The sequence below is a fragment of the Paracoccidioides lutzii genome (genome assembly GCF_000150705.2).
Source record: "Paracoccidioides lutzii Pb01 unplaced genomic scaffold supercont2.18, whole genome shotgun sequence".
In the NCBI taxonomy this organism is placed as follows: Eukaryota; Fungi; Ascomycota; class Eurotiomycetes; order Onygenales; family Ajellomycetaceae; genus Paracoccidioides; species Paracoccidioides lutzii.
This window is the reverse complement of record NW_015440964.1, coordinates 130,018-156,517: the sequence shown is the minus strand read 5'-3', so window position 1 is coordinate 156,517 and position 26,500 is coordinate 130,018. Positions and strand designations below refer to the sequence as shown.

Here is a 26,500-nt window from a genome sequence, read left to right as displayed (position 1 = left end):
GCGACATCTTAACGTTGGATTTCACATTGGAAATCATAATGAAAAACCCGCTGATTAGTTCGCTCGATCTTAACTGCGTCTTTTTTATACACGGTGGAACTGTCATCTATCTTGATATTGAGAATGTTGATGCAAAACATCACAGAGCTTATCTACCTTATCCCCATCATAGTTAGCCTAACTTAATGTCTATAACTCAACAGAAAGGTTATTTAGTAAACAATAAACGAACAAAAAAAAAAATTGAAAACACCTCCCAGAAGGTTATGTGAGGGGAAACATAACAAGAAAAGGCGACACCAATGTCTCATCCATGTGTCCGTGATGTAAATCCTTCCCAGCCCATGCGTTTAACCTGGAACGAAGCCCAAAAAAAGGCCCGGAACGTAAAAGCAAATACCCCCATGATAAATAAGGCATGAGAAATACATGTCATATCAAAATTCAACAAGAATAACAAAAGTAGGTGAGGGGCAATTGTTTATCCAAGTCATTGAACATCCCAAAATATTCTTATTCACTTACAGCTCAGCTTGAGCAGTATCGGAGCTCCTCCTGCTGTGCGGATCATCAAGTAGAGTCCGCATATGAATCTTACTCTTAAAAACTCTCAGAACCAAAACGATGGTCCTACACCTTTCCGTTCGAATTGAAAGATAAAAATGAGGTTGGTATGTTCACTGTTGGCGAACTGTGCCGCTCACATAAAATGCCAAATGGGGTTGAGCAAAATGTGGGACTGGGAGGTGCTATTTGATACTCTTGTAAAGGCGCCGCGGGCAGAGAAGCGGATTACGGACCGTTGCCCTCACCGATTTCGGTTTTCAACTGCATTTTGGCAGGAAACCAAATTAGAGCTGTTCAGAGCCGAGCAGATAACGCTTTGGAGAACTCACGTTTTCCAAGCTGACTGCCGGTTACTTTCCAGATTATTAGTAACCCATTCTGTTTTTCGTTAGGCGATTGGTACATACGTGATTTGCTCGAACTGCTCTCCTCCAATCTCTGCGACATAAAGCTATCGTACGACTGGTCACCGTAATGGATATCCAATTCTGTGTAAGAAGTATCCGGAGTCCCGTAGTCCAAAGTGGCTTCAGCATACGATATGGTTGCTCTCAGGGGAGACGCCAAGAGCCCTGCATTTTCCCTTGCTTCCATCTCATGGAGAGGCAAATAAGGGACGTGAGTATGAGAAATACGAAAGTAAGAATTAGAGAAGTTGTTGGATCGTATAAACATATTCATACATCGAGAAGTTGTTGTACGTGGGTTGGAGGCGGATGTGCAAATTGGGCTTATATTGGTTTCCATTGTGCTTGGAAATAGTTCGGGCTCTGGCCCGAGAAGAGCTGGTGAGAACGTTGATGACGAGAAATAGCCTCCATATACGGAAGTAGTGTTTAAAGGGGCCGCCACATACTCTTCCTCACGTGTTCTTCTGGCAGCATCGATTATCAAGGGAGAATATGTGTCTGTACCTTGGCGGAATTTGAAAGATTGTGTGGTAGGAGAAGTTGTAGGACTTGAAGGCTGGTCCTTGTTCACAAAGGAAAAATTAAGGGCTTGAACTATGTTAAAGTCATCAGGCAACGTCCGTGATTTCAATATCCTCTCTCGATCGTCGCTTGTCAGACGTTTTAACTTCGCCCTCCTACCAATGGTGTAAGCAAATACTTGAACCAGTGAGGAGGTCAAACAGGTCGGTGTCGGTGAGCTTACCGATTCTGAAACCAGACTTGCACCTGACGCGGACTCAGACCAGGTATCACTTTCGACAAGCGTTCCCTATGTGCGGCATCCGGATGAGCTTGGCGAGTAAATTCATTCATCAGAAACCGCGTCTGATTATGAGTCAGTCTGGTAACTATAGTTAGCATAACGCGATATTTTTACAATTGCCATGAAAGAGTTTACCGAAAACGCTTCATCTTCCTCTTCTCCGCCAGCAGTTCAGCTGTTGTTTTCAAATGATTATCTCCTTCAGCTTGCAGTTGCTGCTCCTCATGATTCTCATGGGGTCCAAGCTGATTGTGGCCTAGTCCTACATCTATTTCGTTGTCCCAATCGGCCCCGACTTCATCAATATCACCATAAGCTTCAAACTTGGCACTTCCAGAATTCGATGCCAAAGGGATTCCAGAACTTGATCGTTTGGAAACTGACGGCATTGCAGAAACTAATTCTGAATTTGCATCCATATCCTCAGTTTCAGTCAGACAAACTTCCGGCTCCGCATCCCTTATTTCATTGTGCGTCTCAATTTCGTTGTCACCCTTAGAATCAATGGCAGGATCCTCTTTGATTTCGAAGATTGGCGAACTATTCAAAGGGACATTTAACTTCAAGCCGATGTGCCCATGGCCGACAATGTCTGCCCCAAGACAATCGCAGCCTTTAATAACAGTCGAAAACTGTTCAAAGCGCCGGGTAACGGACTCCCGAGACTCTAACTGCTGGTTATACCAGCCAGTAGCGGGCGTATAAATTGAAACGGAAGACATATGTGATCAAATCGCAACTAGCAATTGTAACACGATATATTCTCCTTGTGGGTTTGAATGATTAGGCAGTCATTCGCTCACTCACAGAGAATTGATGCTAAGGGAGGGGAAACGGAGGCCAACCATCAAAGTCGTCCCTTGCTAACAATCGGTGAGGTTCAAACAGTGGTATTGAGATTGAAGCTACCTCCGTTCAGGGCTTTCGGATTTTCTTGTGTCAGCCGGATTGTCTAATAATCTCTCCACAAGGGACTGACACTTGGCTTATACAATGAGTATCACGACAGCAAGTCTGACAGTCTAGGTATGTTTATCTCCCTAGAACTATGCCCCAGATACCCCCGATCGTCTCAATTTCAGCGTCTGAACAGCGCCCCAAAAATGTAGGTAAGTTGTATCGAATACTTAGCTAATAACGGTTTGTGCTAATTCCGTGCTCTAAAAGTCTCTGTTACTTTGCGGGAGCAAGAGGAAGTGGGGCTCCAACGTGGGAGAAACGCAAAATCGAGAAGAAAATCTAAGAAACAGGAACCTTCTTTGTCACAATCCAGAGCTTGTTGTCCTGGCAGATGGATGTTTCGAGATATTATCGGCATGGAAGAGGTAGAGCGAGGCGCGGAGTAAATGAATTGTAGGAGAACTGATGTAGTCAATATCTTCATTACCTCGAGGTATTCGTGTTTTCATATGACGAATGACACTCCCTGACAGGGGTAAAACTAAGGAACGAAGGGGAACATGATCACTTGTTTAACAGCCGAATACTTCCAAAAGTCGAGAAACAAAAAGACACCTCTTCCGTGTAAATCGCTGGTTGTTGAGTCCTTTTTGTGAGGAGAACATTGAATCAAAAGACCCAGCAAAAATAACAAAGGCAAGAGTGGGGTTATATTCAGGGATAATAAACTTTGTAACGTCAGGACATAATTAGTTCCAGCAGTTTGTCATGAGGAAGAACTCGTGCAGGGTGAGACTGCACTGGAACCTAGACAGCAGAACTTCTCTCTCAGCAGAGTAGCTGAATTTCCACTGTGCAAAAACAGAGGAATCGTTGAACGCGTTCGATATATTGGATTTCATGTAGGAGCATTAAAATGGGAGAAAGAATATTGTTAGGCTGGTTTCCTACCAAAGTCACTATGCACAAGATCAAAGTAGTTGGTGATGAATTTTCAGGCCCGTGATCAGAGAATGACTGGCGCAAAGCAGAAGAGGAAGAACTCCTTGCATCCCTTCTCATATGTCAAGGGTATATTGTGTAAAGCAAAGGGGGAGGTGGTTGGATAAATAAACCGCAGAGAAACGAAACAGGAAAATCAGAGGAAAACTGCCCATAGTTCTAGCAACGATGGTTGATAGGGTCCACTGGGACTGGGGAAATCGGTTCGATGGTAGTGCTGAGAACCTTTGTCTAATGCCCGCATACAAAACAATTGGCATTAGGACGGATGCGAGGTTAATTCGCTCAAGCAAAAGGTCCACCAACTAGAAGGGGTCACTAACTGCTCCTTTTACGAGGTCTCTGCATGGAAGTATCCACCGTTCGTCAGCAGTTTTGCTGGCACCATAGCAGAGTGCCTCCAGATAAGTCACATAGTTTTGCTTGAAACAAACTCTTATCATCAGTTAGCATCTCGTACGTCTCTCTGAAATCCTGTCTTAAATGCAACCAGGTACAGAGTGTCATGAATCGCGGAAGGGTTGAGCGGGTCCCACTCTCACTGCGAACATCTTCTTCTGCAATTTTAGTTGATTTATGTGCTGACAGTTCTGGGTGTCAAAAGTTGACATTTTGGGAAACAGACAAAACACAAATCAAACGTCAGGTTCATCATATTCCCCAACAACAAATCACGTATTTTCAGACTCTATCCTTTGTCCACAGTGGTTGGGATTCACTCCATCGAACGATGAAAGGCAGGTCCAGATAGGATTCTAATAACGGTACGACGGCGTGGGAGGCTGAAAGCCACAGAGCTTGATAAATAGAAGGTCCTCAGACAGGACACGCCGAAAGACTAAGCGGGAAGGCCGTGACCTAGGCTATTTCCTGAGATAAAATTGCTGACAGCACAGACAAATAGTCCAGGTGCAAACATGGATCCTCTGCCTGAGGGGGAGAGCTTCAAGGGGGATCCCAGGAGCTGAGACAGACCCTACTTATGGTGACAGTCAAATTATGATCCATGAGAGGGCCAAAGAGAAGGCTGGGCCACGGGTGAAACAAGTTGATACAGGACTTGGTTGATTGTCCAGCGACGGAAAAATCAGGAGATTCTGGGGTAGACATCTTTGCAGACTAGGTCAATGGAAGAATAACGGGAGCTAATGAAAAATGGGGTTTAAAGTGAGGAACTATAGAGAGAATGCCGGGACGGGCCAGCTATCCTTGTGCAGCCGGCTCTGACACATCCAGCAAGAAAATCGATCGGTCTCGGAGTGGCGTAACCTGTGTTACGCGACCCTGGCGATTGCTGCGTGAAATGAACGATTCTACTAATAGTAAAGGTAACAACCCTAAACCACAACCCCAGTTAGGAGTTACAGGGGTGTCAGGTACGAGAAATCGAGGCACAAGCTAGAACAGCTGGGGGACGAAAGGGAGAAGCTGTCATGGGAACATGTCACCAAGAGCAGATACAAGTACGCATGAGCGAACATGATCATCAGGGGAACAAATCTTTTCAACAAGTATATTTGTCCACCAACAGAGATCGCAATTAAAGGTGTTAAAAACGTGAAGATATTATAATATGCACGATACTGCTGCTGAGCTGTGTGTACCGCGATCTCAGTCGCTGGCGATCGATTCCAGTCTCCAGGTCGTCCTCAACGTAGATAAGGTTACCCTTGTGATAGGTAGATGCTGTTTCAGCGCTAAGCTTGGAGCAGCAATGCCCACAAGATAATGAAAAATAAAGACGAAAAGAAGAGAAACAGAAGAACCTTGATCGACGTTGCGCAGAACCATCTGGCTACTTTGCATGCAAGGTTTTGTCCACTCGTTGACAAGCAGATGGTAGCGCTAGTTGAGATATCAGCGGACCGAAGACGGGCTATTTGATACCAACATGAAGATCATCAAGACTATAACTTGCCGTGAACAGAACAGGTGAGGCGCACGTCCGTCAGCAACATCGGAGCCGACTGTATTCGACGTGCTTTATCTGGCAAATATAGACGGAAACATGGAACCAACAGCACAACACCCAAACGTGATTTGAGATTTGACGTAGGACTTCATGATTTTCATTATTACTGTCAGTTTGATAGGCCAATAGGCCTGTAGCGAGCCTTGAGCGAGGTGACCGTTGGAACTGAGAATAAGCAGCCAGGGTCCGGGTCTAATGAAGAGAAACGAGCGGCAGGGATACCCTAGGGCCTGCAAAAATACCCGCGGACCAAAATCAGGTTAAGAAAACATGCTTACCCCGCCTTCATTTCTTCGAGACACGAATAGATATCCTGAAAGGGTGGAAAAGAAGGAGGTGATGATGTTAAATGAGCAGAGTGAGGGAGTGAGGTTGTTGAAGTTCTGGATGTGTGCTAAGAAGGTTGGATATTTAAATTGGTTCCGAGGAGAATATTTTTATAGTCAGTCAATCATGAACATACCACAAATTTATCTTCTCATCTCTTTACCTTCAAGAAAATCTCTTCCAAAAGACAAATCTGATAATATGAGGGGATAATGCGGGTCATGTAGTTAACTAGTCCTCAGCGTGAAAAAGTGATAACTAATGTTAGTTTCTTCAGCGGAAGAGACGCGTTTTTTACCAGGATGTTACCAGGGTCAGCCTTTTTCCAGAGCCTTATCTACGTTCAGGTTCATGGACACCTAACACGTTGGACAAAACGAGGTTAGATTTGAAAAAGGGGGGCGGAGGAGAGGGAAATTGAATATGCGTTACAAAGCCTGATGGAATGAGGAAAGACACTTTTATATTTTTGAGCTTTGTTTATCTAGAAGCAAGATCAAGAAAGTTTTTTGAAAAACTCACGAAAAGCTTGAATTGAATATTTTAAGACTGCAAATCAGTTTCTTTTGGTTGCAGTGCCATAGCCCTTGGTTTAGGTTGTTAGAATTGCAGAACATGTAACATAAAAGAACCTGCAGGGCAAAGTTGAAAGTTTATGAACATGGCTTCCATGATCCTTTCTATGAAGACCACTATCTACTCTACATTTGCCATATTATACAAGAACCATGCATTCCTCTCAGACAGAATGAATGATATCCTCTTCTTATATCTTCTCATCTATCTCGCAGTTTAAATTATAACACATCATATCATATCACAACCCAAACAGCAAGCACCCGTTACCGACCACCCTATTCGCAAATGACAGGTGTGGGAACCATGACAATTGATGAGCGTTGACAGAGCATTACTGTACATTTGCGTCAGCAACACCAGCTCCCTTTCTAAATTTGGCTCCCGCAACTGATATCCCACTCGATTCCCTGTAGACATTGGATTTCGCATCCCTTATATACGGCAGGCGGTAGCAGCGCTAGCTTGTTGCGGATGGCAGGTAGCTATGACTGGTTGCGTCTGGCAAGTCGAATTATCCGTCCTATAGGCGGCGCAATACCGGTCTAGCTTGGATAGGAAGTAGTCAAAGAAGTTTCCCCGATATCCCCGCTAGCACAACCGATGCTAAAATTATATATCTCGTCAGGCAAACGCGAAGGGGTCCCATATTCCTTTCGTGACTGTATCTGCTTTTACTGGGAGAGTATCTCCTTCCATCGTGCCTACCAAAGGACGTTTAATATCTATTCTCACAGTAAACTGAGGAGTGAAAATTCGGTGTCCTCGTATCAACTATAATACCATTTCAATCTTGCTGCGGCACTGATCCAGCAGAGGCCAATGGTCGCTGGTTTTCCTTTGATTCATTCACTTCCCCTGTAGCAGAAGGTCCATCCTGCCCATTGCCATTAACTCCATTCTGCACGGCAAGCTGTGGCCTGCTTGTTGCTGCTATGGCAGCATCTTCTGGAGCCGGGGGGGTCTCGAAAAGAACCTTGATATTATTTCCGTCCTCGATCTTGTCGAACAATGCCAGTTTACTCCGAGAAGAAAGACGGAGCGTTCTCCAGATCTTGTTTGCTTTAGCCTTGATTGCTTCATCCTTCTCTTCGCGCGATTGGGCCATGTCGATATTGAACTCATCGTCGGCAACGCCACGCAGATACGAATCTATTTCGGGTGTAGTGAACCTTTTTGTAGGACATGATTAGTTGGTAGAACTGGTATATTACGCGATATATGCCGAGACTTACCTATCAGGATGTTTTAGACGGGCAACGCTATCGAGATTTTTATCTTCCATTAAGAAATTGAGATCTAGTGATCCTAAAGGGGTTGATCTGAGTCGTTTGCTTGTTGTCACTTTTACGGCACTGGCCTGCGTATCCAAATAGTCCTGTATGGAAACCGGGGTACGCTCGATTGGAGGGCATCCCTCCGCTTTCCATCGAACCCAATTCTTGTCTCTGGTGAGAACAGTGTCTACCATTCGATAGTAAAACTTGCCTTCTGAGCCTTGTTGCAAATAGCTGGCGATGGAGGCTTTCATTTGTGACGCCCATTTTGCCTACAAAACAATTAAATTCTCGTCTGGGAGGCTGAAATTGTGATGGGCAAACTCACATCGTCGTCGCTGAGAACATAGTTGTACAGAACTGCCTTATTTGTTGAGTCTGCAAGCTTCGCTTTAGCTTTCGGGGTGAGGGAAAGGACGAAATCCAAAAGGATTAGAGCTTGGACAAGAATGTGCCTCCGGAAAGCGACATCGTTCACCTGCTTTCAAGTAAGTAACTACTTATGATCATATGCTGGATTAAGTGCAGACCTCTAATTCGAACAGATCCCGACTGGTCAGGTACTTGGGATTGAAACTGTTCGTCATTTCTGTGCCGTCTCCTATCCGCCTTCGCTTGGGGCCACGACGCGTTTCTTCCGATCCTTTTGTCATCCGGACCTGCATATCTGTGTTTACTTTTTGGAAAGTAGACAATGACGCTTCAAGTCCCGTTTTGAAAGCTGCAAAATTGGTGGGATCAAACAGTGTAGTCGGCGAAGAGAAGTTTGTTTGCAAGCTCCAAAAGATCGGGTAGAGCTCATCCGTAGTCAGGACCGATGCGGCTTCTGGTTCCGTTGTCTTTTGTATGGCCGGCTTCGCACCTTGCTGGTGTTCATCAGCTGTACTAGGAGTCACCTCTCCGTTGGTTTGTTGTGCTGCGGCCTGAGGCGATTCGATCTTCATGTCTGCGGAAGATTTCCCCTCAAGGAAATCCACCTCCACCGAGATCGCGCTGCCCTCTTGAGCCTTGGGGAGCTTGTCAAAGGTGGTCACATTTTCGGTATGGAATTCACCTCTCAAGTTAACGGAGCTTCTGTCGCCTAAGGGGAAGCTCTGAAAGAGAAATATAAAAACTCTACCACAAAATACTGTGTCCTCAGCTCGTGAAAGTCGTCGAAGGAGCTCATTGCAGGATCGTAGAATGATCAAACTCTTTTGTTTGAAGTGTTTCTGTAGCCACAGACCTTTAATGTTTGTGTCGCAACGAACTTCTCCAGGGTCTAAAATCCAAAAACATACTGTAGTATTGCGTTCCCTCCGCGATTCCAAGTAATCAAAAACTTTGCGGCAGCCATCGATAGTTTGACTATCCAGCAACTCCTCAATGAGCCAGAAGAGAAGACCGGGTTCGCACTGTTCTGTCAAGTCGTCAGAGCTTTGAAACTCGAAGTTATTATTTGCGCAGGAGCTCACCGTTGTCTGAAAATATCGATACGATATCTAGAAGGTTCCATATCTGAATAAATGAAGGGTCATCAATCGATGTCGTGGCCTGTATATCAAAATTTAGGTGGTTAGAGATAGCTGGCTTCGAGCTGGCGGCGCCGCGGGAGGGAGACAACTGACAAGCAGAGCGTAAAATTTTTCGCGAAAAGCAGTTTCCACCACGGCATACTGAGCTTGCGGACTCTGCCCTTTCGACTGTATGTGTCGTATCGCATCGCCCAGGTCCGCCTCGTTCAACGGGGGTTCGATGCTGGAGTCTTGCTTGACCTTTGCGGCCTTGTCCAAGAGGTCCTGGAACAATTGGCGGTAAGCCTTCACAGCAGCAATATCTTCTCCAGCCATCCTTCAGAGATTGCGAGGAGCGCGATTAAACTGCCGTGTGTTTCCTTGGCATGCACTTATACAAATAAATAGATAAAGAAATGTCGCTGTCTCCGTGGGTTGAAACTGTTTGATGATGGCTTTTGCTTTGCAGGGCATGACAAATCGTGCACGGACGCTTTCTGCACGTCTTCCAAAACTTCTTCTTGTTTGGGTTGGATAAATATCGTCGACCTTCAACCCGGACTTGGACCTTGGGATGTTGGGATCTTGAACTTTGGAATTTGGAGACAAACTTGACAATCTCAGCACATTCCATCAAGGTTGCTGGCAATGGGACTGCAGATGCGACCAGCAATGGCGTATAGTTTTGATCTTCGCCCGACAGTGAATGATCTCCAGGAGGACAACCGGTGGGTGAATCTCGCCAAATCCCACTGGCTGAAGTTGCCCAAAGCTCCGAAGGCAAAACCTGAAGTCATGAAGAACGATATCTGGGAGGGTCTGGTGTCGGAGAAATTTGCGCTTCGATCTCTTCTGATATTAGAAAATCTCCATGTGCTGGAAAAGTAGGTTATGCTTTGCTTTGCTGCTGTTATTATATTGCGCTCCTGCGAGGGAGACCATGCTGAAAGACGAACCCAGGTTTCTATGGCCAACATACTCCGAAGACTCATCCAATTACCACGTCCTGCTAATCGCTTTGATCGCTGGAGTAAAGCAGAGGGAACACTTGCCAATATGGAGTAAGTCCGCTCCGAGTCCATGTATAGAGAGGAGTATGTTAGAGGCTAAATGCTAACTTCGCCGCAGAGCATTTCACCGACAGGCCGACGGATTTCTCAAACCTATTCCGCCGTATACTTGCTATGAATCTCGATACAACCTTACCAACAAACTCCAAGATATATTTACTGTCGTTCGTAATCAACGCCTTCCAATCGTTGGAGAATGCGCTTATTGTCAAGGAATGCGCCCCCCTGGTGACAATTGGCATTTGGCACAACCTTCATAATGACGTTTCAAGGAACAAGTTACTCGAGCAAATGGAAGCATTGAAAAGGGGATGGCGAATGGCTGCGAAAAGGTACGAGAAAGCCGATGATGCCGGAAAGGCAAGGCTTCGGTTCGAGCGTTCCTGGTTATATTCGATGGTGCTTGATTTCCTAAATCGAATCAACTTGATCGATAGCAGTGATCTGGACAACGTGCGATATTGCGAAAGATTCATGGAATTCCTCATTGACCTGGATAGCCAGCTTCCCACAAGACGGTATTTCAATTCTGTCCTAAAGGATCTCAACATTCTCGCTGTCATTCGTACGTCCAAGCTCTACAATCAGGAATCAAACGCACTCTTCCGCGATTTTTATACCCTTCTGAGGCACTTTATCAATTTTGCTGTAGACGATCAGTCGGGTCACCACCAGTCTCCTCAAACAGTCTACGATGTCCACTGTGGAGAGCTGGCTCACCTCCAGAGAACCGTCATCAAACACTTCAAAGACAAGTTGCCGATCCTGGCGTTGTCGAACTATGGTTCCATCGAACAACGTTCTGAACTCGAGTCACATTTGTCTTCCCTAACCGATGAGGAATTGGGAGCGCTTTGTTCTTATCTTGGTTTTAGAACAACCTATCCTAAGGAAGCTAATATTACACTGGATCGCAAATTAATCCTCGAAATCATTCTCTCAGCTTTCGAGCGCCATCGCTCATTCCAAGAGTCTGCGTCGCAGCTGTCTGTCTTACCCACCGAATCGAACCTTTATGATCCCGCTTTAATCCGCAATGAGTCCTACGACGGCTCTCGACCATTAGCCATCCCAAAGCTGAACTTACAGTACCTGAGCGTTGGCGATTTTCTCTGGCGATCTTTTCTGCTTTATCGTTCGGAGTCCTTCTTTGAGATCCGAAAGGACCTCGAAGCGGTAGTCAAACGGCTACAACCACACCTCCAGAGAGACACTGCTACAGTCTCGTTTGGCGGGTTCTCTAAGATGGCAATTCCGATCGCTAAGCCAGCGATCATCGAGGTTGCACCAGCAAAAGTCGGATCAACCAACCCTGCATACGTTCGTGCTGAAATTGGATTGGACGTCAGTCGACTCGGGGAAAGTGTTAGGAGGGAATGGGATACTCTTCGGCCCGATGATGTTGTTTTCCTCCTCGCAATCCAGCCCAAGAAATCGATAAAGAAGATGTTTAGTAATGGGCAGGATCCAAAGAACGAAGTAAGTTTATTACATGTAAGAACGGCAGAAGTTGTACAGGTCCTCGATGAGAACGGACGATATTTGCGGGAGCCTCAGACTGATGGAATAAACGGATATCGACCACGACCGCGGATGCGAAGGCTACTTGTAAACCTCGATGCCGGATCATACAAGGCCGACATGGAGAGCCTGGCAAAAGGGAAACCGGACGTGTACACCTTCATCAATGTGATTGTTAGGCGGAAGGCTAGAGAAAATAATTTCAAGCCAATTCTTGAAACTATGCGGAGCCTGACGATTGCAGATACAAATCTTCCATCATGGCTACAGGATGTCTTCCTAGGCTACGGAAATCCAGCGGGCGCCAGATACACAGAACTGAGCAATAAGGTGAAATCTGTCGATTTTCGTGATACTTTCTTGAACTGGGAGCACCTTGTGGAAAGCTTCCCTGGACGGAGGATTGAGCCAGCTGGTAACAAATCTTCTAGCTTTGACCCACCCTATGTTTTGGAAATGTTTGAAGATACCCCGAAAGCGACAACATTGAACCCATCAAAGAAGCGACGTCGAGATCAGGTCGAAGTGACTGAGAAAACCTCGAATTCGATACGAGTTTCCTCATATCGGCCACCTAACCCGGGGCCCTACCCGGTTGATGCGCCGAAACTGAACAAAATACGATTTACGCCGGCCCAAATCGAAGCTGTTGTGTCTGGTACTCAGCCTGGCTTGACGGTTATCGTCGGCCCTCCAGGAACAGGCAAGACAGACGTTTCAACTCAGATTATTAGCAACATTTACCACAACTTTCCCTACGAGCGCACATTGCTTATCGCCCATAGTAACCAGGCGCTAAATCAACTTTTCCAAAAGATTATGGCCTTGGATATCGATCAACGGCATCTCTTACGGCTTGGTCGCGGAGAAGAGGAGTTAGATACTGAGGCCAGTTATAGCAAATACGGCAGAGTGGATACCTTTCTTGAGAATCGGGCCATGTACCTTGCTGAAGTGGATCGTCTTGCTGTTTCGATCGGTGCGGAGGGTGCTCATGGCAACTCGTGTGAAACTGCAGGCTATTTCAATACTGTGTATATTAAGCCAGCGTGGACTAAATACTGGAACAAAGTTCGTTCCGAAGACTGTCCCCGCGAAACCATTGTCGATGCTTTCCCTTTCCATTCCTTCTTCTCAAACACCCCCAAACCCCTTTTCGATCCGAATGCATCCAAAGAAGAGGTGCTTGATGTCATTTATGGATGTCAAAGGCACCTGAATAAATTGTTTTCTGAGCTCGAAGACATTCGTCCGTTTGAAATACTGCGACTGCAACGTGATAAAGCCAATTACCTTCTGGTGAAAGAAGCACGAATCATCGCCATGACATCGACCCATGCCGCGATGAGAAGACAGGAGATAGTCAGCCTCGGATTTCATTATGACAACGTCATAATGGAGGAGGCTGCCCAGGTCACTGAGATCGAAAGTTTTATACTTTGTGCGCTTCAAAATACCAAGAACGGTGAACTGCCATTGCAGCGTGTGGTGCTTTGCGGCGATCATCTCCAAAACTCACCTATTATCCAAAACATGGCTTTCCGTCAATATGCCAACTTCGAGCAAACTCTTTTCTCACGCCTTGTAAGACTGGGCGTACCCACGATAAATCTTGATCAACAGGGTCGATCACGTCCGTCAATTGCAGAGCTATTCAAATGGCGTTACGAGCGGTTAGGAAATCTACCATCCGTGGAGGAGAATGAGGAGTTTAAACTCGCCAATCCCGGTTTCAAATTTGATTACCAGTTTATCAATGTTTCAGACTATCAAGGAGTTGGCGAAAGGGAGCCATCTCCCCATTTCATTCAAAATCTTGGCGAGGCAGAGTACACGGTGGCTCTGTACCAGTATATGCGTCTACTAGGCTACCCTGCGTCGAAGATATCGATCCTAACAACATATGCGGGACAAAGGGCATTGATAAGGGATGTTCTGAACCATAGATGTGCCAAGAACTCCCTATTCGGCTTGCCGAAAATTGTGACGACGGTGGATAAATATCAAGGAGAGCAGAATGACTGTAAGTTCATCTCCACATCCCCAATGGACGGAATGAATATTTTTAGAGTATTTAGACTAACATATGATAAATAAACACAGACGTTCTTCTCTCCCTTACCCGCACACGGACAGTTGGATACCTCCGCGATGTCCGCCGTCTCACCGTTGCGCTCTCCCGAGCGCGACTAGGACTCTACATCCTCGGCCGCCGCGAGGTGTTTGAATCGTGCCTCGAGCTCAAACCGGCTTTCGACATTCTCTTTGAGCGGCCCGATAAGCTCATGCTTGTCCCCGGCGAGCTCTTTCCAACTTCCAGACCCCTTTCGGATGACGTTACAGGCACCCCTATGGAGGGCATCGAGCATTTGGGCCAGTACGTTTATGAAATGACTCAGGCGAAGATCAAGGTTTTAATTGAGGAGGGGAGGGCGACAACTGCTCTCATGGACGCTGATGAGATTATGGTTACTCTTGATGAAGAGGAGGATGAGGATGAGGAGCGTGATTTGCAGCCAGAGAGTATTCTGGATTGATTCTGAGCGTGTTGCGTTCATTGTAGCTTCTCGTTTTTTCAAGGCCTTTCTTTCCCGTATTAATGATGATTTAAAAGTGCTGTCTTATTTTGTCCACAAAATATGAAATGATATGGCTACATGAAGTATCTTCTGTTATGATTTGCAATTGAAGGAAGGTACTTAGTCTCATTCTTATGTTTTTCATCGTTCTTGTGACACCTTACCTTTCCTGCCGGGTTCCTTTTGACGTTGATGTATGTACACTGTTGTACAGCTCTACTCTCCAATGATACAGCATGCTATGTAATATATTTATCTCACTAATACCCATTGGCTAGATAAAATATTATTTCTTGTGGTCATCCCTATAGGTTTGTTTCACATTCAAGTGATAATAAACCATCCATTGTCTTATCCATGCACAATTATAACATGTGAACAACCGCTGTCGTAGGTTATAATATATTCCGAATATACACGATTAGCTGCGCTCTATGAAAATCCACGCAGCGCATCCATTCTGACAAAATAGTGCAAAGCATTAAATATGTTCAATGCGCCAATCAACTTCCAGTTCACCTGTCATCTATTTTGCCGACTTGCACCAAATTAGCGGACCCAATATTTGTCCAATTTGGTGCGACTCTCAGTATTTGTTCCCACCCTCAGACTCCTCTTCTGGCTTAAGCTGATGAACGATGTTTTTCGGGTCTTTGAATGCGATAGCCACGAATCTGTTTGACGTTAAGATCGGAAATTTCAACGATGCGGAAAAGAGGAGATCGAATCTGGAGGAACGAGGGAAGTTGTTGGAAAAGGTGTTTACTTACTTCGTGTGACTACCCCGTGCCACAACTTCGTTCTCTAAATTTGTGAACTTGGCGGATGTGAATGCGAGGGTTTTGCCAACTGAGATTTTTCGAGGTGATGTAATTAGATGAGATGGATTCACAACAACTTTGCGGATGAATAGGTGAAATTTGTGCATACATTTATCGCAAGAAACTTCCTAGGCGCATCAATTAGCAAATTGAAAAGGAGTTTAACCACAACTTCTCTCCCACTCACCGCAAGAATTTTATCTCCGATTTTCCCACCAGAATTGAGATATGTAACTAATAATAGTGAGTTAGAAGCTCGCCTCAGACTTAGGAATCCAGAGGAAGCAAACCATTAAGATCTGTTGAGACTCCAGTAGCGAAAAGTCCCCTGGAGGCAACGGCTAGCGACCCCCCCAGATCAACTGTGAAAGGGTAAGTGAGAGTTCACACAGCAAGGAATAAGAGCCTTTGCTGCAACATATTGTAACATACCCATGCTCGCAATTGTTCCTCCATGGAGGATTCCCAGGCGATTCTTTGCAAGACCGCATAGGTTAGTTGTACGCTTTCCACGCCCCCTGGGAATTTGGTAGATTAGAAGAACGAACCGTATGTTCCTTCTGGATATCTAGTTCGAAATTAACAACACCAGGACGTGCTGCTGTCACTCGAAGCTATTAATGCATTGGAGGGTTTGATAAGTTTCCCGATTCAGAACCGCTATGGAATGCATATATATTGACGCGGAGGACATAGCTATGGGACCCAGTCACGGTGTATGCATGGATTGAGGATCAATCACGTACATTATCCAACAACCTGCATGCAAGAATTGGTAGTCAGACCCCATATCCATTACCACCGACGTGTTTCAATTACTGAATATGAATACCTCGGTTCTAAACCGGATGTAGTCCTGAAGGACTGCCAGACCTAGATCGCGAATTAGCTATGAAAACCATATTGAAAGCTTTTCGCGGTGTAGATACATACTGATTGAACAAATTTTAAAGAAGCCATTTTGAAACGATCTCCTTATATCTTTATCTTGAAAAGCAATTGGAGCTCTAATATATTTCATTTCTAGATCCAACGCCGAACTAAATAGTTTACTATTACCTTAACGATGGGAGCTACAAGGCTGATTAATTACGTAACCATTCCTGCGTGCACTTCTGGTCTCTAGAGTTCGCCGTAACGCACCGAATTATTCAACAACCCTTTTTACTGTTAGCCAACTTGCGCTTTTTGAAGTTCAACCGAAACCCCCCCCTGGAAGCGCTCTGACTATGATAGATCTGTGACAACTAAGTACGGAGACAGGCCCATTAGGTGCCATTTTTCATAGAAATGGCTGTGTCGTCTTCCCGCTCGATGGACTATCTGGAGAGTTTGCCAGGAACCGTCTTCCGCAGACTGTACCAGCAGCCATCCACGGCTCTAGCTATCTTCCGGCGAATGTTGCCGTACCTGGGTAAATGAGGAATATGATTTTGTCCTGTAAGACTAGAGTCAGATTTGAGTTAGCTAATGCCACATAGCGAAATATTTCGTCATGGCACTTCTCTACCTGAAGGATCCACTTCCTGCTGCGGATCTTGAACTATGGGTGAAGCCGGAGAGCAAACGGTGAGCGGTTTTTGATATAGCTATCCATGTGCAAGACTCGCGGTGCTAATTTTACGGGGTTACGAAGTGAGAGAGATAATGCACTGTCGATATTGGGTCGACTCCATATTCTCTCAAATGCCACTACCACGGATCATGTTAGAGCATACGTGGTAACGGAGCCGTTCGCGTCGTCGCTTCGACAAGCCCTCACAGGAGGAGATAAGCAGCAATCTTTCGGAGTACCATCTGTAACTCCGGATGCAAATCTTATGACTGTTGCTCAGCTGGACGAATATGCCAGTCGCCAGTGGGAAGGCGTTTTAGGGTACATGGTTGGGACGAGCGCCTTAGGAGCCCAGCAAACAGTCACATTAAGCAAGGGTGTGAAACAGCTCCTTCAAGCCTGCCATCTGGTGGAAGTCCATGACCGTAGAGTCGATATTACAAAAGAAGGCTTCGCCTTCGTCCTACAAGACGTCAACACCCAAGTTTGGAACATCTTAATCCTCTACGTCGAAAACGCCGAACAGATAGGCTTAGAAAGTGTCGAGGTCCTCTCATTCCTCTTCGTCCTCAGCAGCCTAGAGCTCGGGCAGTCGTATGAGAAGAAACACTTAACATCCACTCAACTCAAGACTCTCACCGACCTCACCGATTTCGGAATAGTATATCAACACTTCCCCCCACAAGAAGCAACCCGTTTCTACCCCACCAGGCTCGTAACAACTCTTACTTCTGACTCCGCTACACTCGGAAGCTCCATCTCCACCAGTCTCACAGGTCCAAGCGGCCCCACTGCCGCGAACTCCAGCGAACCCAGCACTGGCTTCATAGTCATCGAAACCAACTACCGCCTATATGCCTACACATCTTCCCCCCTACAAATTTCTCTAATCGCCTTATTCACCACTCTAAAATACCGCTTCCCCAACCTCATCACAGGAAAAATAACACGCCAATCCATACGACGCGCCGTCGAAATGGGAATCACTGCAGACCAGATAATCTCTTACCTAACTACCCACGCCCATCCGCAAATGCGCAAATACCACGCATCGAAATCCTCCCATACCGTTGGCGCTCCCGCCGTGCTCCCGCCCACAGTTGTAGACCAGATCCGCCTGTGGCAATTGGAGCGGGATCGAATAAAGGCGACGCCAGGTTTCCTTTTTAAAGACTTTGTCAGTCTGGCAGAGTTCGATGGGCCGTGTAGGTATGCAGAGGAGATTGGGGTGTTGGTGTGGAAGTCTGAGAAGCGGCGAATGTTTTTTGTCACGAGGCATGAGCAAGTTGCGGCGTATTTGAGGAGCAGGGCTGGGAAGAGCTAAGCCAAGGTAATCCATTACTAGACTTTTGTGAGCTGTGTCATTCTATGGTATGGTTCCTCGATGTTAATTTTCTTCCCGTGTTTGTATTTTGATGATATCCTTTTTTTTTTTTTTTAATCCAAAACCTTGCAAGGTGAAATCACCTCTTGTTGCAATATGCGAGGCAATGACGCCTGTGCTTCATTTTCGATACTGTTCTCCCTGCTAGAATGAAGAGTGGAATTTTTCCCCCATATCATTTCCATTCTCAAACCAAAAGTTCTCTAAGAAAATCGAACAGTTAATCTGTTCTAGCTTGATTCTCCTGTTTAACTTCTGTTTCCTGAAATCTCAGCAACCATCCATCTTGATCCCAACACTAAAGCCACAGAAGAAAAGCCAAAGCTCTTGCACTCAATACTTTCCTAACATCACCAAGTTTCCAATTGCTGAATTCCAAACATGCTGGAAACATGAAAACAAAGCCAAAAATACTAAAGAAGCACAAATAGGGACGAATAGGATATTTCATCACCAGAAAGACCATAAGAAAGAAGAAAACAATCCACCGATCTCAAACCAAACTCCTCCGAACCGTCCTAAACATATTCATCAGACCAATCCCCCCAATCTCTGCCCCCCTGCCTCCCGGAGCGCCATTATTATTGCTCTTCCGTTCCATATCGGTAATCTCGCCCACAGAAATTAATGTCCCATCACTTAAGTCCGACGTGCTGCCGCCGTATCTCTTTTTACATGTATCATTCTGATCAGCAGCAAACCACTTCGACCACCGATCGCCACAGCGTCTCGAATACTCATATCTAAACTCCAGAAAGCTTCGTCGTGCCTCTGCAGTCGTGCAGGCGTTTTCGAGAAATACGAACGCTCGTTTGGCTCGTTGATCGTCCAAAGTTGCCGTGGATGATGAGCTGATGTAGTATGGTTCGGAGGCATCAAAGCCTGTGACAACGTCTGATTCTTGTTTAAAGGAATCTTCGTAGTGGAAACCATTGGTGAGCGTAGAGAAGCGCCCTAACCAGTACTGGCGGGGTTTGGCAGTGGTGACCTACCGCACAACAGGAGTTCCGGTGTTAGCATGGTATATGGAGTGATAGAAGGTATATATATCATCCTGGGGAAGGAAAGTTTCTAACGAACTTACTTTCCTGATATCGCCGTCACTCTCGGGTGGTGAACACGGAGAGGGGAGTTCCATTGGGCTCTGCTCTTTCAGGCTCCCTGGCTTCTGTGCATTTGAGCAATGGACATCCTTGACGCCAGCATTTGGTGGGTTATAGTAATTTCTTAGACCCCGCGGCGATCCATTGTGGCCGCAATCGTTAACTATATTGTGCTTGCTATGGGGTATCCTCTGATAGTGATTAATGAAACTTTCAGCTGGCTCAAAAAAGCCATCAGGTCTAGCATATGACGTCAAGTTTATGGTTGTCTGACTTTTTGTCAACGAACTACCTTTTAGAATCACATGTGAATGTTGTTGGGGGGTAAGATATTGCCGTGGCCCGAATGACTCAGGCGACGGTTTGTTGGCGATTGCTGTATGTGCTGTCTCTAATTTCTGTGCCGTTGCCCCCATTTGTTGTTGGTGCAGCAGCTCGGGCTGTCTGCATGAAACCTTATTACTTTTTGATAATAGTGATTGGCTGCGAGATAGAGATCCCTGCTTTAAAGTACTCAGCGAAGAGAATGTGGTCGACTTCGGTAACACAAGCCCTGCATTCGTATGTCTTCTGGAGTATCCGTCGGGTTGGGGACTAGGCAACGGAATTCGTGACACCTGAGAAGGTGCCCTTCCATCCTTTGCAGTGGCATTCTGCACGCTTCTTTGTTGCCCTCCGTTTGCCTGACCTCGCTCAGATCCGTTCTCTTCATAAGAAATGCATGAATTTACAGGTGCTGGTGGTTTCTGGAGGACCATGCTCCCATCTCTTCTGCCCAAACGGGGCTTTTGTCCCGCCTGAATTGATCCCGCTATTTCTTTTGGCGTTTGAATTTGGTCCTGTGAAGTTCGCCCCAATGTTAATGATAGCTTTCGCAGCGCGGGCGTTACGCGCTCCATAACCTCTTCGGACCTCGACTGTGATACTCCAGGGCTCGTGGAACACCAACTGCTTGTGAACGACGTTGCTGGCGTGGTGCTGTGGCTTGAATCCCCAGTGTTTGTATGACGATGTCTGCGATGAAATGCATTCTTTGCAAAGGTTTGAAGGGACTTTGTCAACGATGTTTTGCGCCGGCTATACTGGGAAGCCGCGTCGATGTTGACATAACGAGGTGACGGGTATAAGTGAGGAGACGGGGTAGGATACGGTGCCAGTGACATGTTTTTTTGGCCTTGATATATGGGATGCATGTGCTCAAAGATATATATAATTATGTTGTTGGGGAATTGTGGATGCAGGTTTGATTATAAAGTCCCGATGGTTGGGAAAACAATAGAGGACTCTGTAATAGCCGGACTGTCAATACAGACTTGAGGAGAAATTAATGCTGCTGCAAATGTAGTCACTGACCAAGGATGATCACTTATAAAAAAGACAAAGCAGATGAATATAAAAGAGATGAAGTGAATTGAAGCAAGTAAATAAAGCTGTGAAGGTGAAGAAGTGAGTTGCATATTACCCCTTTAGGAAGTGTGTTTCGCCTCATTTACTTCCACTGCATAAGTAGCGTAAATAACAGATAAAACAAAAATAAACAAAAGATAAAAATACATAAAAGATATTCACAGGTTTGTACTATGCAACGAGGAGTTAAACAGTAATAGCTGCATTTCACAATCATACATTTTCCAAAGCCCGATATAAGTAATCTTCAACATTACTCCCCTTACTGCACGGGCACCACAATACCAGCCTCGGACACGTTCACTACCCGTTGCCGGATCCTCAATATCGTTCACAAACATCCGGCTACAGGCTTCATTCTTCTTTCTCGCCTCATCTCACACGCCTCTTACATGGAATTACACCTGAATAGTCGTCTCGTCATCCCAGCCAGGGTCAAAATAACCTCCTGCATGCTCCACTGCTAACCGTTGTTGCAGCTGCCAATGCTTCCAAACTGGGAAAACCGGATATGTACCGTCATGCCTTTGACAATAGAGACGATAGGAAAACCACCGCTATGCGCACTGGCATCCAGAGATGGTTTCTCTGTTGGATGAATTTTGAGCAATTCTGTTAATGGGAGTCTGCTCTTATGTATGTGAACGTTATGCGGAATTAATGCGGAAAAACTATGCGGGGATCCTCTGGGCATATGGAGATTGGGATGTCTCCAAGGGCGTGCTAGTCACTGCGGATGGCAGCATATCATTACAATTACCAAACTTGGAATGTAGGAAAGTAGCCATGAACGCTGAGCCGACTGTCTGGTAGCCCGCAAACGGGAGCTCCCCATGCGATGTCCATGGTGCGGGATTTTTGGGACCCCTTTGCCGAATGGATGGCGATGGTCCTCACCGTAGTTAAATTTGAGAGAGATCACTTGGCTTTAGGGCTTGGGTGATTGGGGTGGTGAAGGAGAGGAAGACGACAGCTAAAGGATTCCCGTACAGGGGGATGCCGTAATCATATAACTATATGTTTTCTTCTTGTTTCCACGTCTTAATTTGTCTTTCGTTTTCAGGTTCTTTTGAGTAACATCAAAATGTGAACTCTGTAAAGCGCCACTTCGATGTTATTGAGTGATAGATTCTTCTGGACAGAATCATGAGTACGCATCGGACGAACTCGAACTCGAGCCATCCAATGTGAAATGTGGGGTGAAATTCCCCATATGTCTGCAAATCCTTGGAGATGGATGGATTATGAATATACGAAAACACCAACGAAACACTCAAGACCAGCCAGTTGAGACTTGAGATAAATTATGCGTTGAAATATTCTGGGACTGGGGAAACACAAAATATCTGTATGACTCTGGAAGAATTAATTCCAAATGACCGTAGCAACCCTCCTTTAAAAACTGCTAGTTTGACGCTGAAACAAATCCTCTTCCCCAGAAGAACAAAATACGTACATACAATGGAACGCGCCTTGCCACTACCACGAATAGCCCTGCTTGCCAGGGGAAGACCAAAATCCGTTGTCGAAAATTAGGTTGCAGCCATAATAGAATGAAACCGGGTATCACACACGGCATACAGCGAAGGGAAAATGAGAGATATGGAGAGATATGGAGATCCTAACCGCCAACCTCTGACTCGGAATCGCTATCAATAATAAACCCGCAATATCTACGCGGTTCTCGACTGGGCTTCTGGATCGCCTCATCCTCTTCATCCTTGTCATCAGAATTACCTTCAGCCGCTTTGCCATTATTCTCTATACTGCTGAAGGAAAATGGGTTAATCTCAAAGTAGTCGTCGTTCATTCCGTCTCTCGGATCACGGCCTGTTGAGGTTTGGGGAGTGGTATTATCGCTCGTTCGACCCGATCGAGGTATTAATGCTGATGCTGATGCGCACAGAGACTCGGATGGCGACGATGCTTCTTGCACAGCCATCAAGCTATCGTCTTCATTGTCACTGACATTGTCTCCATCACTGTCGTCAGACAGCGGATTGCTTCGTCGTCGCTTTCCCCATTGGCCGTCATTTGCCGCGCTCTTCCGTTTCTGTCCTTTACTGGAAGATTTCGGTCTGATTGAATCATCACCATCACTTTTAGCAGCCTTGACAGTTGATAAAGCCTCTCTGACACGCTTAGCCTGGGCTTTCCGCCTTTCCTCCTCCCGGGCGAAGAATTCTTTGTCGGCTTCTTCATCCGATTCCTCGTCGCTAGCATGGATATATAAACTACTTTTTATTTTCCTTTGACGCTCCAATGCATTAGCCTCACGCGCTAGGCGACGCGCCTCCAATACCGCATCATCAGGATCATCGCCCTCTTGCCCCCTCCTCTGCTTCCCTCGTTTAAGTCGTTTCTTTTTGAGTTCATCTAGTGTGTCGGTCCGGTTGCGAAGATTTGGTGGGAATAGAATGCCATCTATATCGTCCTCCCCTTCTGAGTCGTTGCCGAAATCGACATCACCGGATGCTCGTTCATGAGATGATGCCCTGGGATTAATGTCTCGTTTGCGACGTAACAAATCGCTCGGGTTTAAGCCGTTGAACTCGGTAGGTGGGTTTTCAAGATCCTTCTCGATTGATTTTTGGGTTTCTTCTAGAGTTTCAGCGGATAACGAGGATGGGACAATCCACGAGGTGTCGATTGTGTCTTCAACACCAAGTCTTTCAAGCCCAGCCAATGTCATAAGAAGCCGAAGGCGGCCGTTTTTGAACATGGCATTACGACACGCATCATCAAGGGGTATAACGGCTGGCAAAATGGTTAGACTGAACTTGAATTTCCAAGAGGATTTCACTGTACATACTTATGGAAGGGGGATTGGAGGTTTGTCCCTCGCCAGATTCAGCCTGCCTAGCTTCAGCTTCAACCTCCCAGTTCCTCCTTTCGTTCACTGCACATTCAAGAGTTTTAACCAGCCATTGTATTAGATTCTGCTTTCCTTCCAGACAAAGTGCTGCCACAACAATCTCTATTCTGGCAAATAGAGTCGAGGCAGCATTAGGTTTCACCTCCAATTCAGCCGCCGCCTGTGATTCAGACAATGTCTGTTTCTCGTGTCCGTACTCCAAATAATAGACTGTGGCGTTAATTTTGCTAAATAGCATTTCAGTAATAAGTTCCGGCCGTTCTCCTATTTTCTTCACGAGCTTCCTGATGATTCGTCGAACGAATTCTTCCCACTCAGCAAAACTCGGCTTGGTCGTATCAAGACCTCCGGGCCCCTTGATCATTCTGTAAAACAGAGAAATGATATCCACGCGGAAGAGCAAAACACTTAGCTCATGCTTGAATGCCACGCGGTAGAAAAATCGATGTGCCCGTTTCAGTTGGCTGTCGTTGAGCTCCCTGTAATACGAGGTTAACGCGAGGAATGTGTTCACCGATTTCTCGGTACAGAATTTGGCATCAAAACGTTGAAAGTCAAAGGCTCTTTCAACTACCGTTTTAGATGCGTCCGCCACGGCCGTGTCTTCTTCCTCAGACTCTGAGGTATTGTCCGCTTCGGGGTTTTCTAGATTCGAGGCAGCTTCCTTACGCTGTTTCCGTCTGGCTCGTCTGCGGGATCGAATCTGCATATGCTCATTCTGCTTTGAGTACTGTTCCAATAATCGAAGGAAAACGTGGGCTATTTCAGTGCATGCATCCAAATACCAGAAACCCTGGCCTTCGTAGCCTTTTAATATTGCCAATATCCTGTCATGTGTCGTTTCTTCGTAGAATATTCTGTTTAAAATATTCTCTGCAATATCTTGGTCCTCACTGATGCTAGAATTAAACATATCTTGGACTGTCAGAAGAATTTGTGTGAAACATAGCATACTGGCATTCAGGTCCTGCCAATCCTTGTAATCCAAGCAGTTTTGCATATGCCTGCTTAAAGCGATAAACGTTTCTTGGTTTAGTACTCCAGCAACAAGCTGGAAACTATCTGGTTCGATATCCCGCGTGAAATTTTTATTTTGCTGTCGAACTTCTTGCTTGCGGGAACGTCGAACTCTCTCAGCCTCGAGAAACCAGGCAATTGTATAGAAGAATTGACGCGGGGTGGACTCAGTAACACGGTCAGCCTCGCGCTCAATGGCTTTGCGGAGGTTTGAAAAAAGTGGGTTGAAACCAGAATCCAAAAACTCTTCAACAAAGGTTCGTAAATGCTCAGTCGCCGACGATGTTAAAGGGGTTGAAATATTAAAGTTATTGACTGACAAATCAACGACCCCTTTTTTGTGCTTGGGTTTGTTCCATCTTTTTGTCTTATCCATTTTCATCATCGTTGTCCAATCATCCTTGAGCATATCCTGGCCGGAAAGCGTTGAGATTTTTTCATCGTCTCGTTTAACCCAAATCATAGTTCCAAATCGACCGTGTCTTGTTGGGGCTGTTTTGGAATATTCCCGTTTTAAATGAGACTCCTTGTCCAGGACAACTTCAAGGTCATCCGTACCCGCAACACTCCTTTGGGCCTTGTCCATGAATAGCTTCTTTACATCAACACCCTTAATAATATGGAATATAATTTCCAAAATAATCACATCTTGGAAATTGAAATCATTTCCCATATTCGAACACATTGTCAACAAAAGTGAAAACACGTCCTGTTGTTGGAAGGCGTTTATTGTGGCAGATTTTGAGGCTTCCTCCTCGTCGCCTTCCGTAGCTAGATGTGGAGCTGGCGTTATTACGGCAAGATTTCGAAAGAAATATAGCATTAGTTTCAGGATTCCCTCATCTCGAGACGAACGATCCGATCGGGTAGTGGTCATGCTTGGCAGTGCGATGCGGATGATCGTCCGAAGGAGGGCTGCGGTATCACTCCCAAGAATCCCGCGCTTGTACAAAACCTGAGAATGTTGCAAGTAAGGGATATGTCTATGGTGGTTTACTGTCATCTGGCTATGGATCTCGAGCGGCCATGTTAGAGGAACAAGCAATTCCACTTAAAAAAAAAAAAAGGTTATATGTCAGCATCCTCCATCGAATATCAAACCTGGGGTGGAGAAGACTCAAATCCTCACAGCATGCCAAAGCAATTCGAGACATATGTTTGCCATCATGTGCAAAATTTCCGTAAAGCTTAAGAATGGGAATTAAGTCTCTGTTTACTAGGTTTGCTTCGGCCAAACACCTGGCCACATCCATGCGATTGGCTTTCTCGTCGTAAAACTTTAGCCATTTTTTGAGATCGCGCAAACAGGCGAGGGCATCACCTCCTAGAACATATTGTCCTGTATCACTGCTGCCGGATCCCCCAAGCTATTCATATGGATATATACAAAACATTAGTGTTCAATTGAGCGGTTGTAGGTGTGTTTGGGGCAGAATAGTTGAGATGGAAGTCTAGACATACTGCAGTTATTAGGCTGTAGACATAAGCTCTGACTTCAGGGTCCACCACCTGCACCGGCTGGGCGGGTTCTAACTTCATATTAAAATTGCTGCTGTAGTTAATATAATATGTAAGTCATGGTCATGGCCATGTCATATACTCATGATTCATGATGTTGTTGATTCTCGAAAGTTGCTTAATTGAAAAAGTCGTCCAAACAATCGTCGCGATTGGGAAGACGCGTTTCTGAACGCGTCTGACCAATTTCTCCTCGGAATTATAGATCCTCCTTAATCCGAGAATAGCCGATTTTCAGCCGAAGATGCTATCCTATCACGTGCACCACTTACCGAGCGAGGATTTTCTAAGTGGACAATTTGAACTTCAACGACGATCTCT

At 45.7% G+C, this 26,500-nt stretch overlaps 9 protein-coding genes across 9 annotated transcripts; 4 read left to right on the top strand and 5 right to left on the bottom strand.

Moving 5' to 3' along the window:
- Window positions 1-792: 792 nt before the first annotated feature.
- PAAG_06339 (hypothetical protein) lies at window positions 793-2,504 on the bottom strand (the record flags this gene model as incomplete). Its single annotated transcript, XM_015845864.1, has 5 exons — window positions 793-828; window positions 897-910; window positions 975-1,654; window positions 1,723-1,860; window positions 1,918-2,504. The coding sequence occupies 5 exons, from the start codon at window positions 2,502-2,504 to the stop codon at window positions 793-795; spliced, it is 1,455 nt and encodes a 484-aa protein (XP_015700090.1).
- A 326-nt stretch (window positions 2,505-2,830) lies between these two features.
- Window positions 2,831-3,128, top strand: PAAG_06338 (hypothetical protein; the record flags this gene model as incomplete). Its single annotated transcript, XM_002791553.1, has 2 exons — window positions 2,831-2,891; window positions 2,950-3,128. The coding sequence occupies 2 exons, from the start codon at window positions 2,831-2,833 to the stop codon at window positions 3,126-3,128; spliced, it is 240 nt and encodes a 79-aa protein (XP_002791599.1).
- Window positions 3,129-4,870: 1,742 nt separating this feature from the next.
- PAAG_06337 (hypothetical protein) lies at window positions 4,871-5,883 on the top strand (the record flags this gene model as incomplete). Its single annotated transcript, XM_015845863.1, has 3 exons — window positions 4,871-5,060; window positions 5,612-5,736; window positions 5,794-5,883. The coding sequence occupies 3 exons, from the start codon at window positions 4,871-4,873 to the stop codon at window positions 5,881-5,883; spliced, it is 405 nt and encodes a 134-aa protein (XP_015700089.1).
- Window positions 5,884-7,346: 1,463 nt separating this feature from the next.
- Window positions 7,347-9,665, bottom strand: PAAG_06335 (nuclear matrix protein; the record flags this gene model as incomplete). The annotated part of the gene is made up of 7 exons (XM_002791550.1): window positions 7,347-7,731; window positions 7,795-8,108; window positions 8,165-8,314; window positions 8,367-9,047; window positions 9,117-9,235; window positions 9,291-9,369; window positions 9,444-9,665. The coding sequence occupies 7 exons, from the start codon at window positions 9,663-9,665 to the stop codon at window positions 7,347-7,349; spliced, it is 1,950 nt and encodes a 649-aa protein (XP_002791596.1).
- A 312-nt stretch (window positions 9,666-9,977) lies between these two features.
- On the top strand, window positions 9,978-14,457 carry PAAG_06334 (intron-binding protein aquarius; the record flags this gene model as incomplete). Its single annotated transcript, XM_002791549.2, has 4 exons — window positions 9,978-10,213; window positions 10,290-10,390; window positions 10,458-13,943; window positions 14,024-14,457. The coding sequence occupies 4 exons, from the start codon at window positions 9,978-9,980 to the stop codon at window positions 14,455-14,457; spliced, it is 4,257 nt and encodes a 1,418-aa protein (XP_002791595.2).
- Window positions 14,458-15,085: 628 nt separating this feature from the next.
- Window positions 15,086-16,280, bottom strand: PAAG_06333 (hypothetical protein; the record flags this gene model as incomplete). Its single annotated transcript, XM_015845862.1, has 9 exons — window positions 15,086-15,173; window positions 15,270-15,448; window positions 15,508-15,554; window positions 15,611-15,682; window positions 15,753-15,795; window positions 15,869-15,934; window positions 16,067-16,079; window positions 16,153-16,193; window positions 16,254-16,280. 9 exons carry the CDS (start codon window positions 16,278-16,280, stop codon window positions 15,086-15,088), a joined length of 576 nt encoding a protein of 191 aa, XP_015700088.1.
- Window positions 16,281-16,610: 330 nt separating this feature from the next.
- On the top strand, window positions 16,611-18,199 carry PAAG_06332 (RNA polymerase II transcription factor B subunit 2; the record flags this gene model as incomplete). Its single annotated transcript, XM_002791547.2, has 3 exons — window positions 16,611-16,734; window positions 16,802-16,889; window positions 16,957-18,199. 3 exons carry the CDS (start codon window positions 16,611-16,613, stop codon window positions 18,197-18,199), a joined length of 1,455 nt encoding a protein of 484 aa, XP_002791593.1.
- Window positions 18,200-18,752: 553 nt separating this feature from the next.
- On the bottom strand, window positions 18,753-20,525 carry PAAG_06331 (hypothetical protein; the record flags this gene model as incomplete). The annotated part of the gene is made up of 2 exons (XM_002791546.1): window positions 18,753-19,247; window positions 19,344-20,525. 2 exons carry the CDS (start codon window positions 20,523-20,525, stop codon window positions 18,753-18,755), a joined length of 1,677 nt encoding a protein of 558 aa, XP_002791592.1.
- A 1,865-nt stretch (window positions 20,526-22,390) lies between these two features.
- On the bottom strand, window positions 22,391-26,200 carry PAAG_06330 (topoisomerase 1-associated factor 1; the record flags this gene model as incomplete). Its single annotated transcript, XM_015845861.1, has 4 exons — window positions 22,391-23,526; window positions 23,582-25,711; window positions 25,791-26,028; window positions 26,123-26,200. The coding sequence occupies 4 exons, from the start codon at window positions 26,198-26,200 to the stop codon at window positions 22,391-22,393; spliced, it is 3,582 nt and encodes a 1,193-aa protein (XP_015700087.1).
- Between the last annotated feature and the right edge of the window lie 300 nt (window positions 26,201-26,500).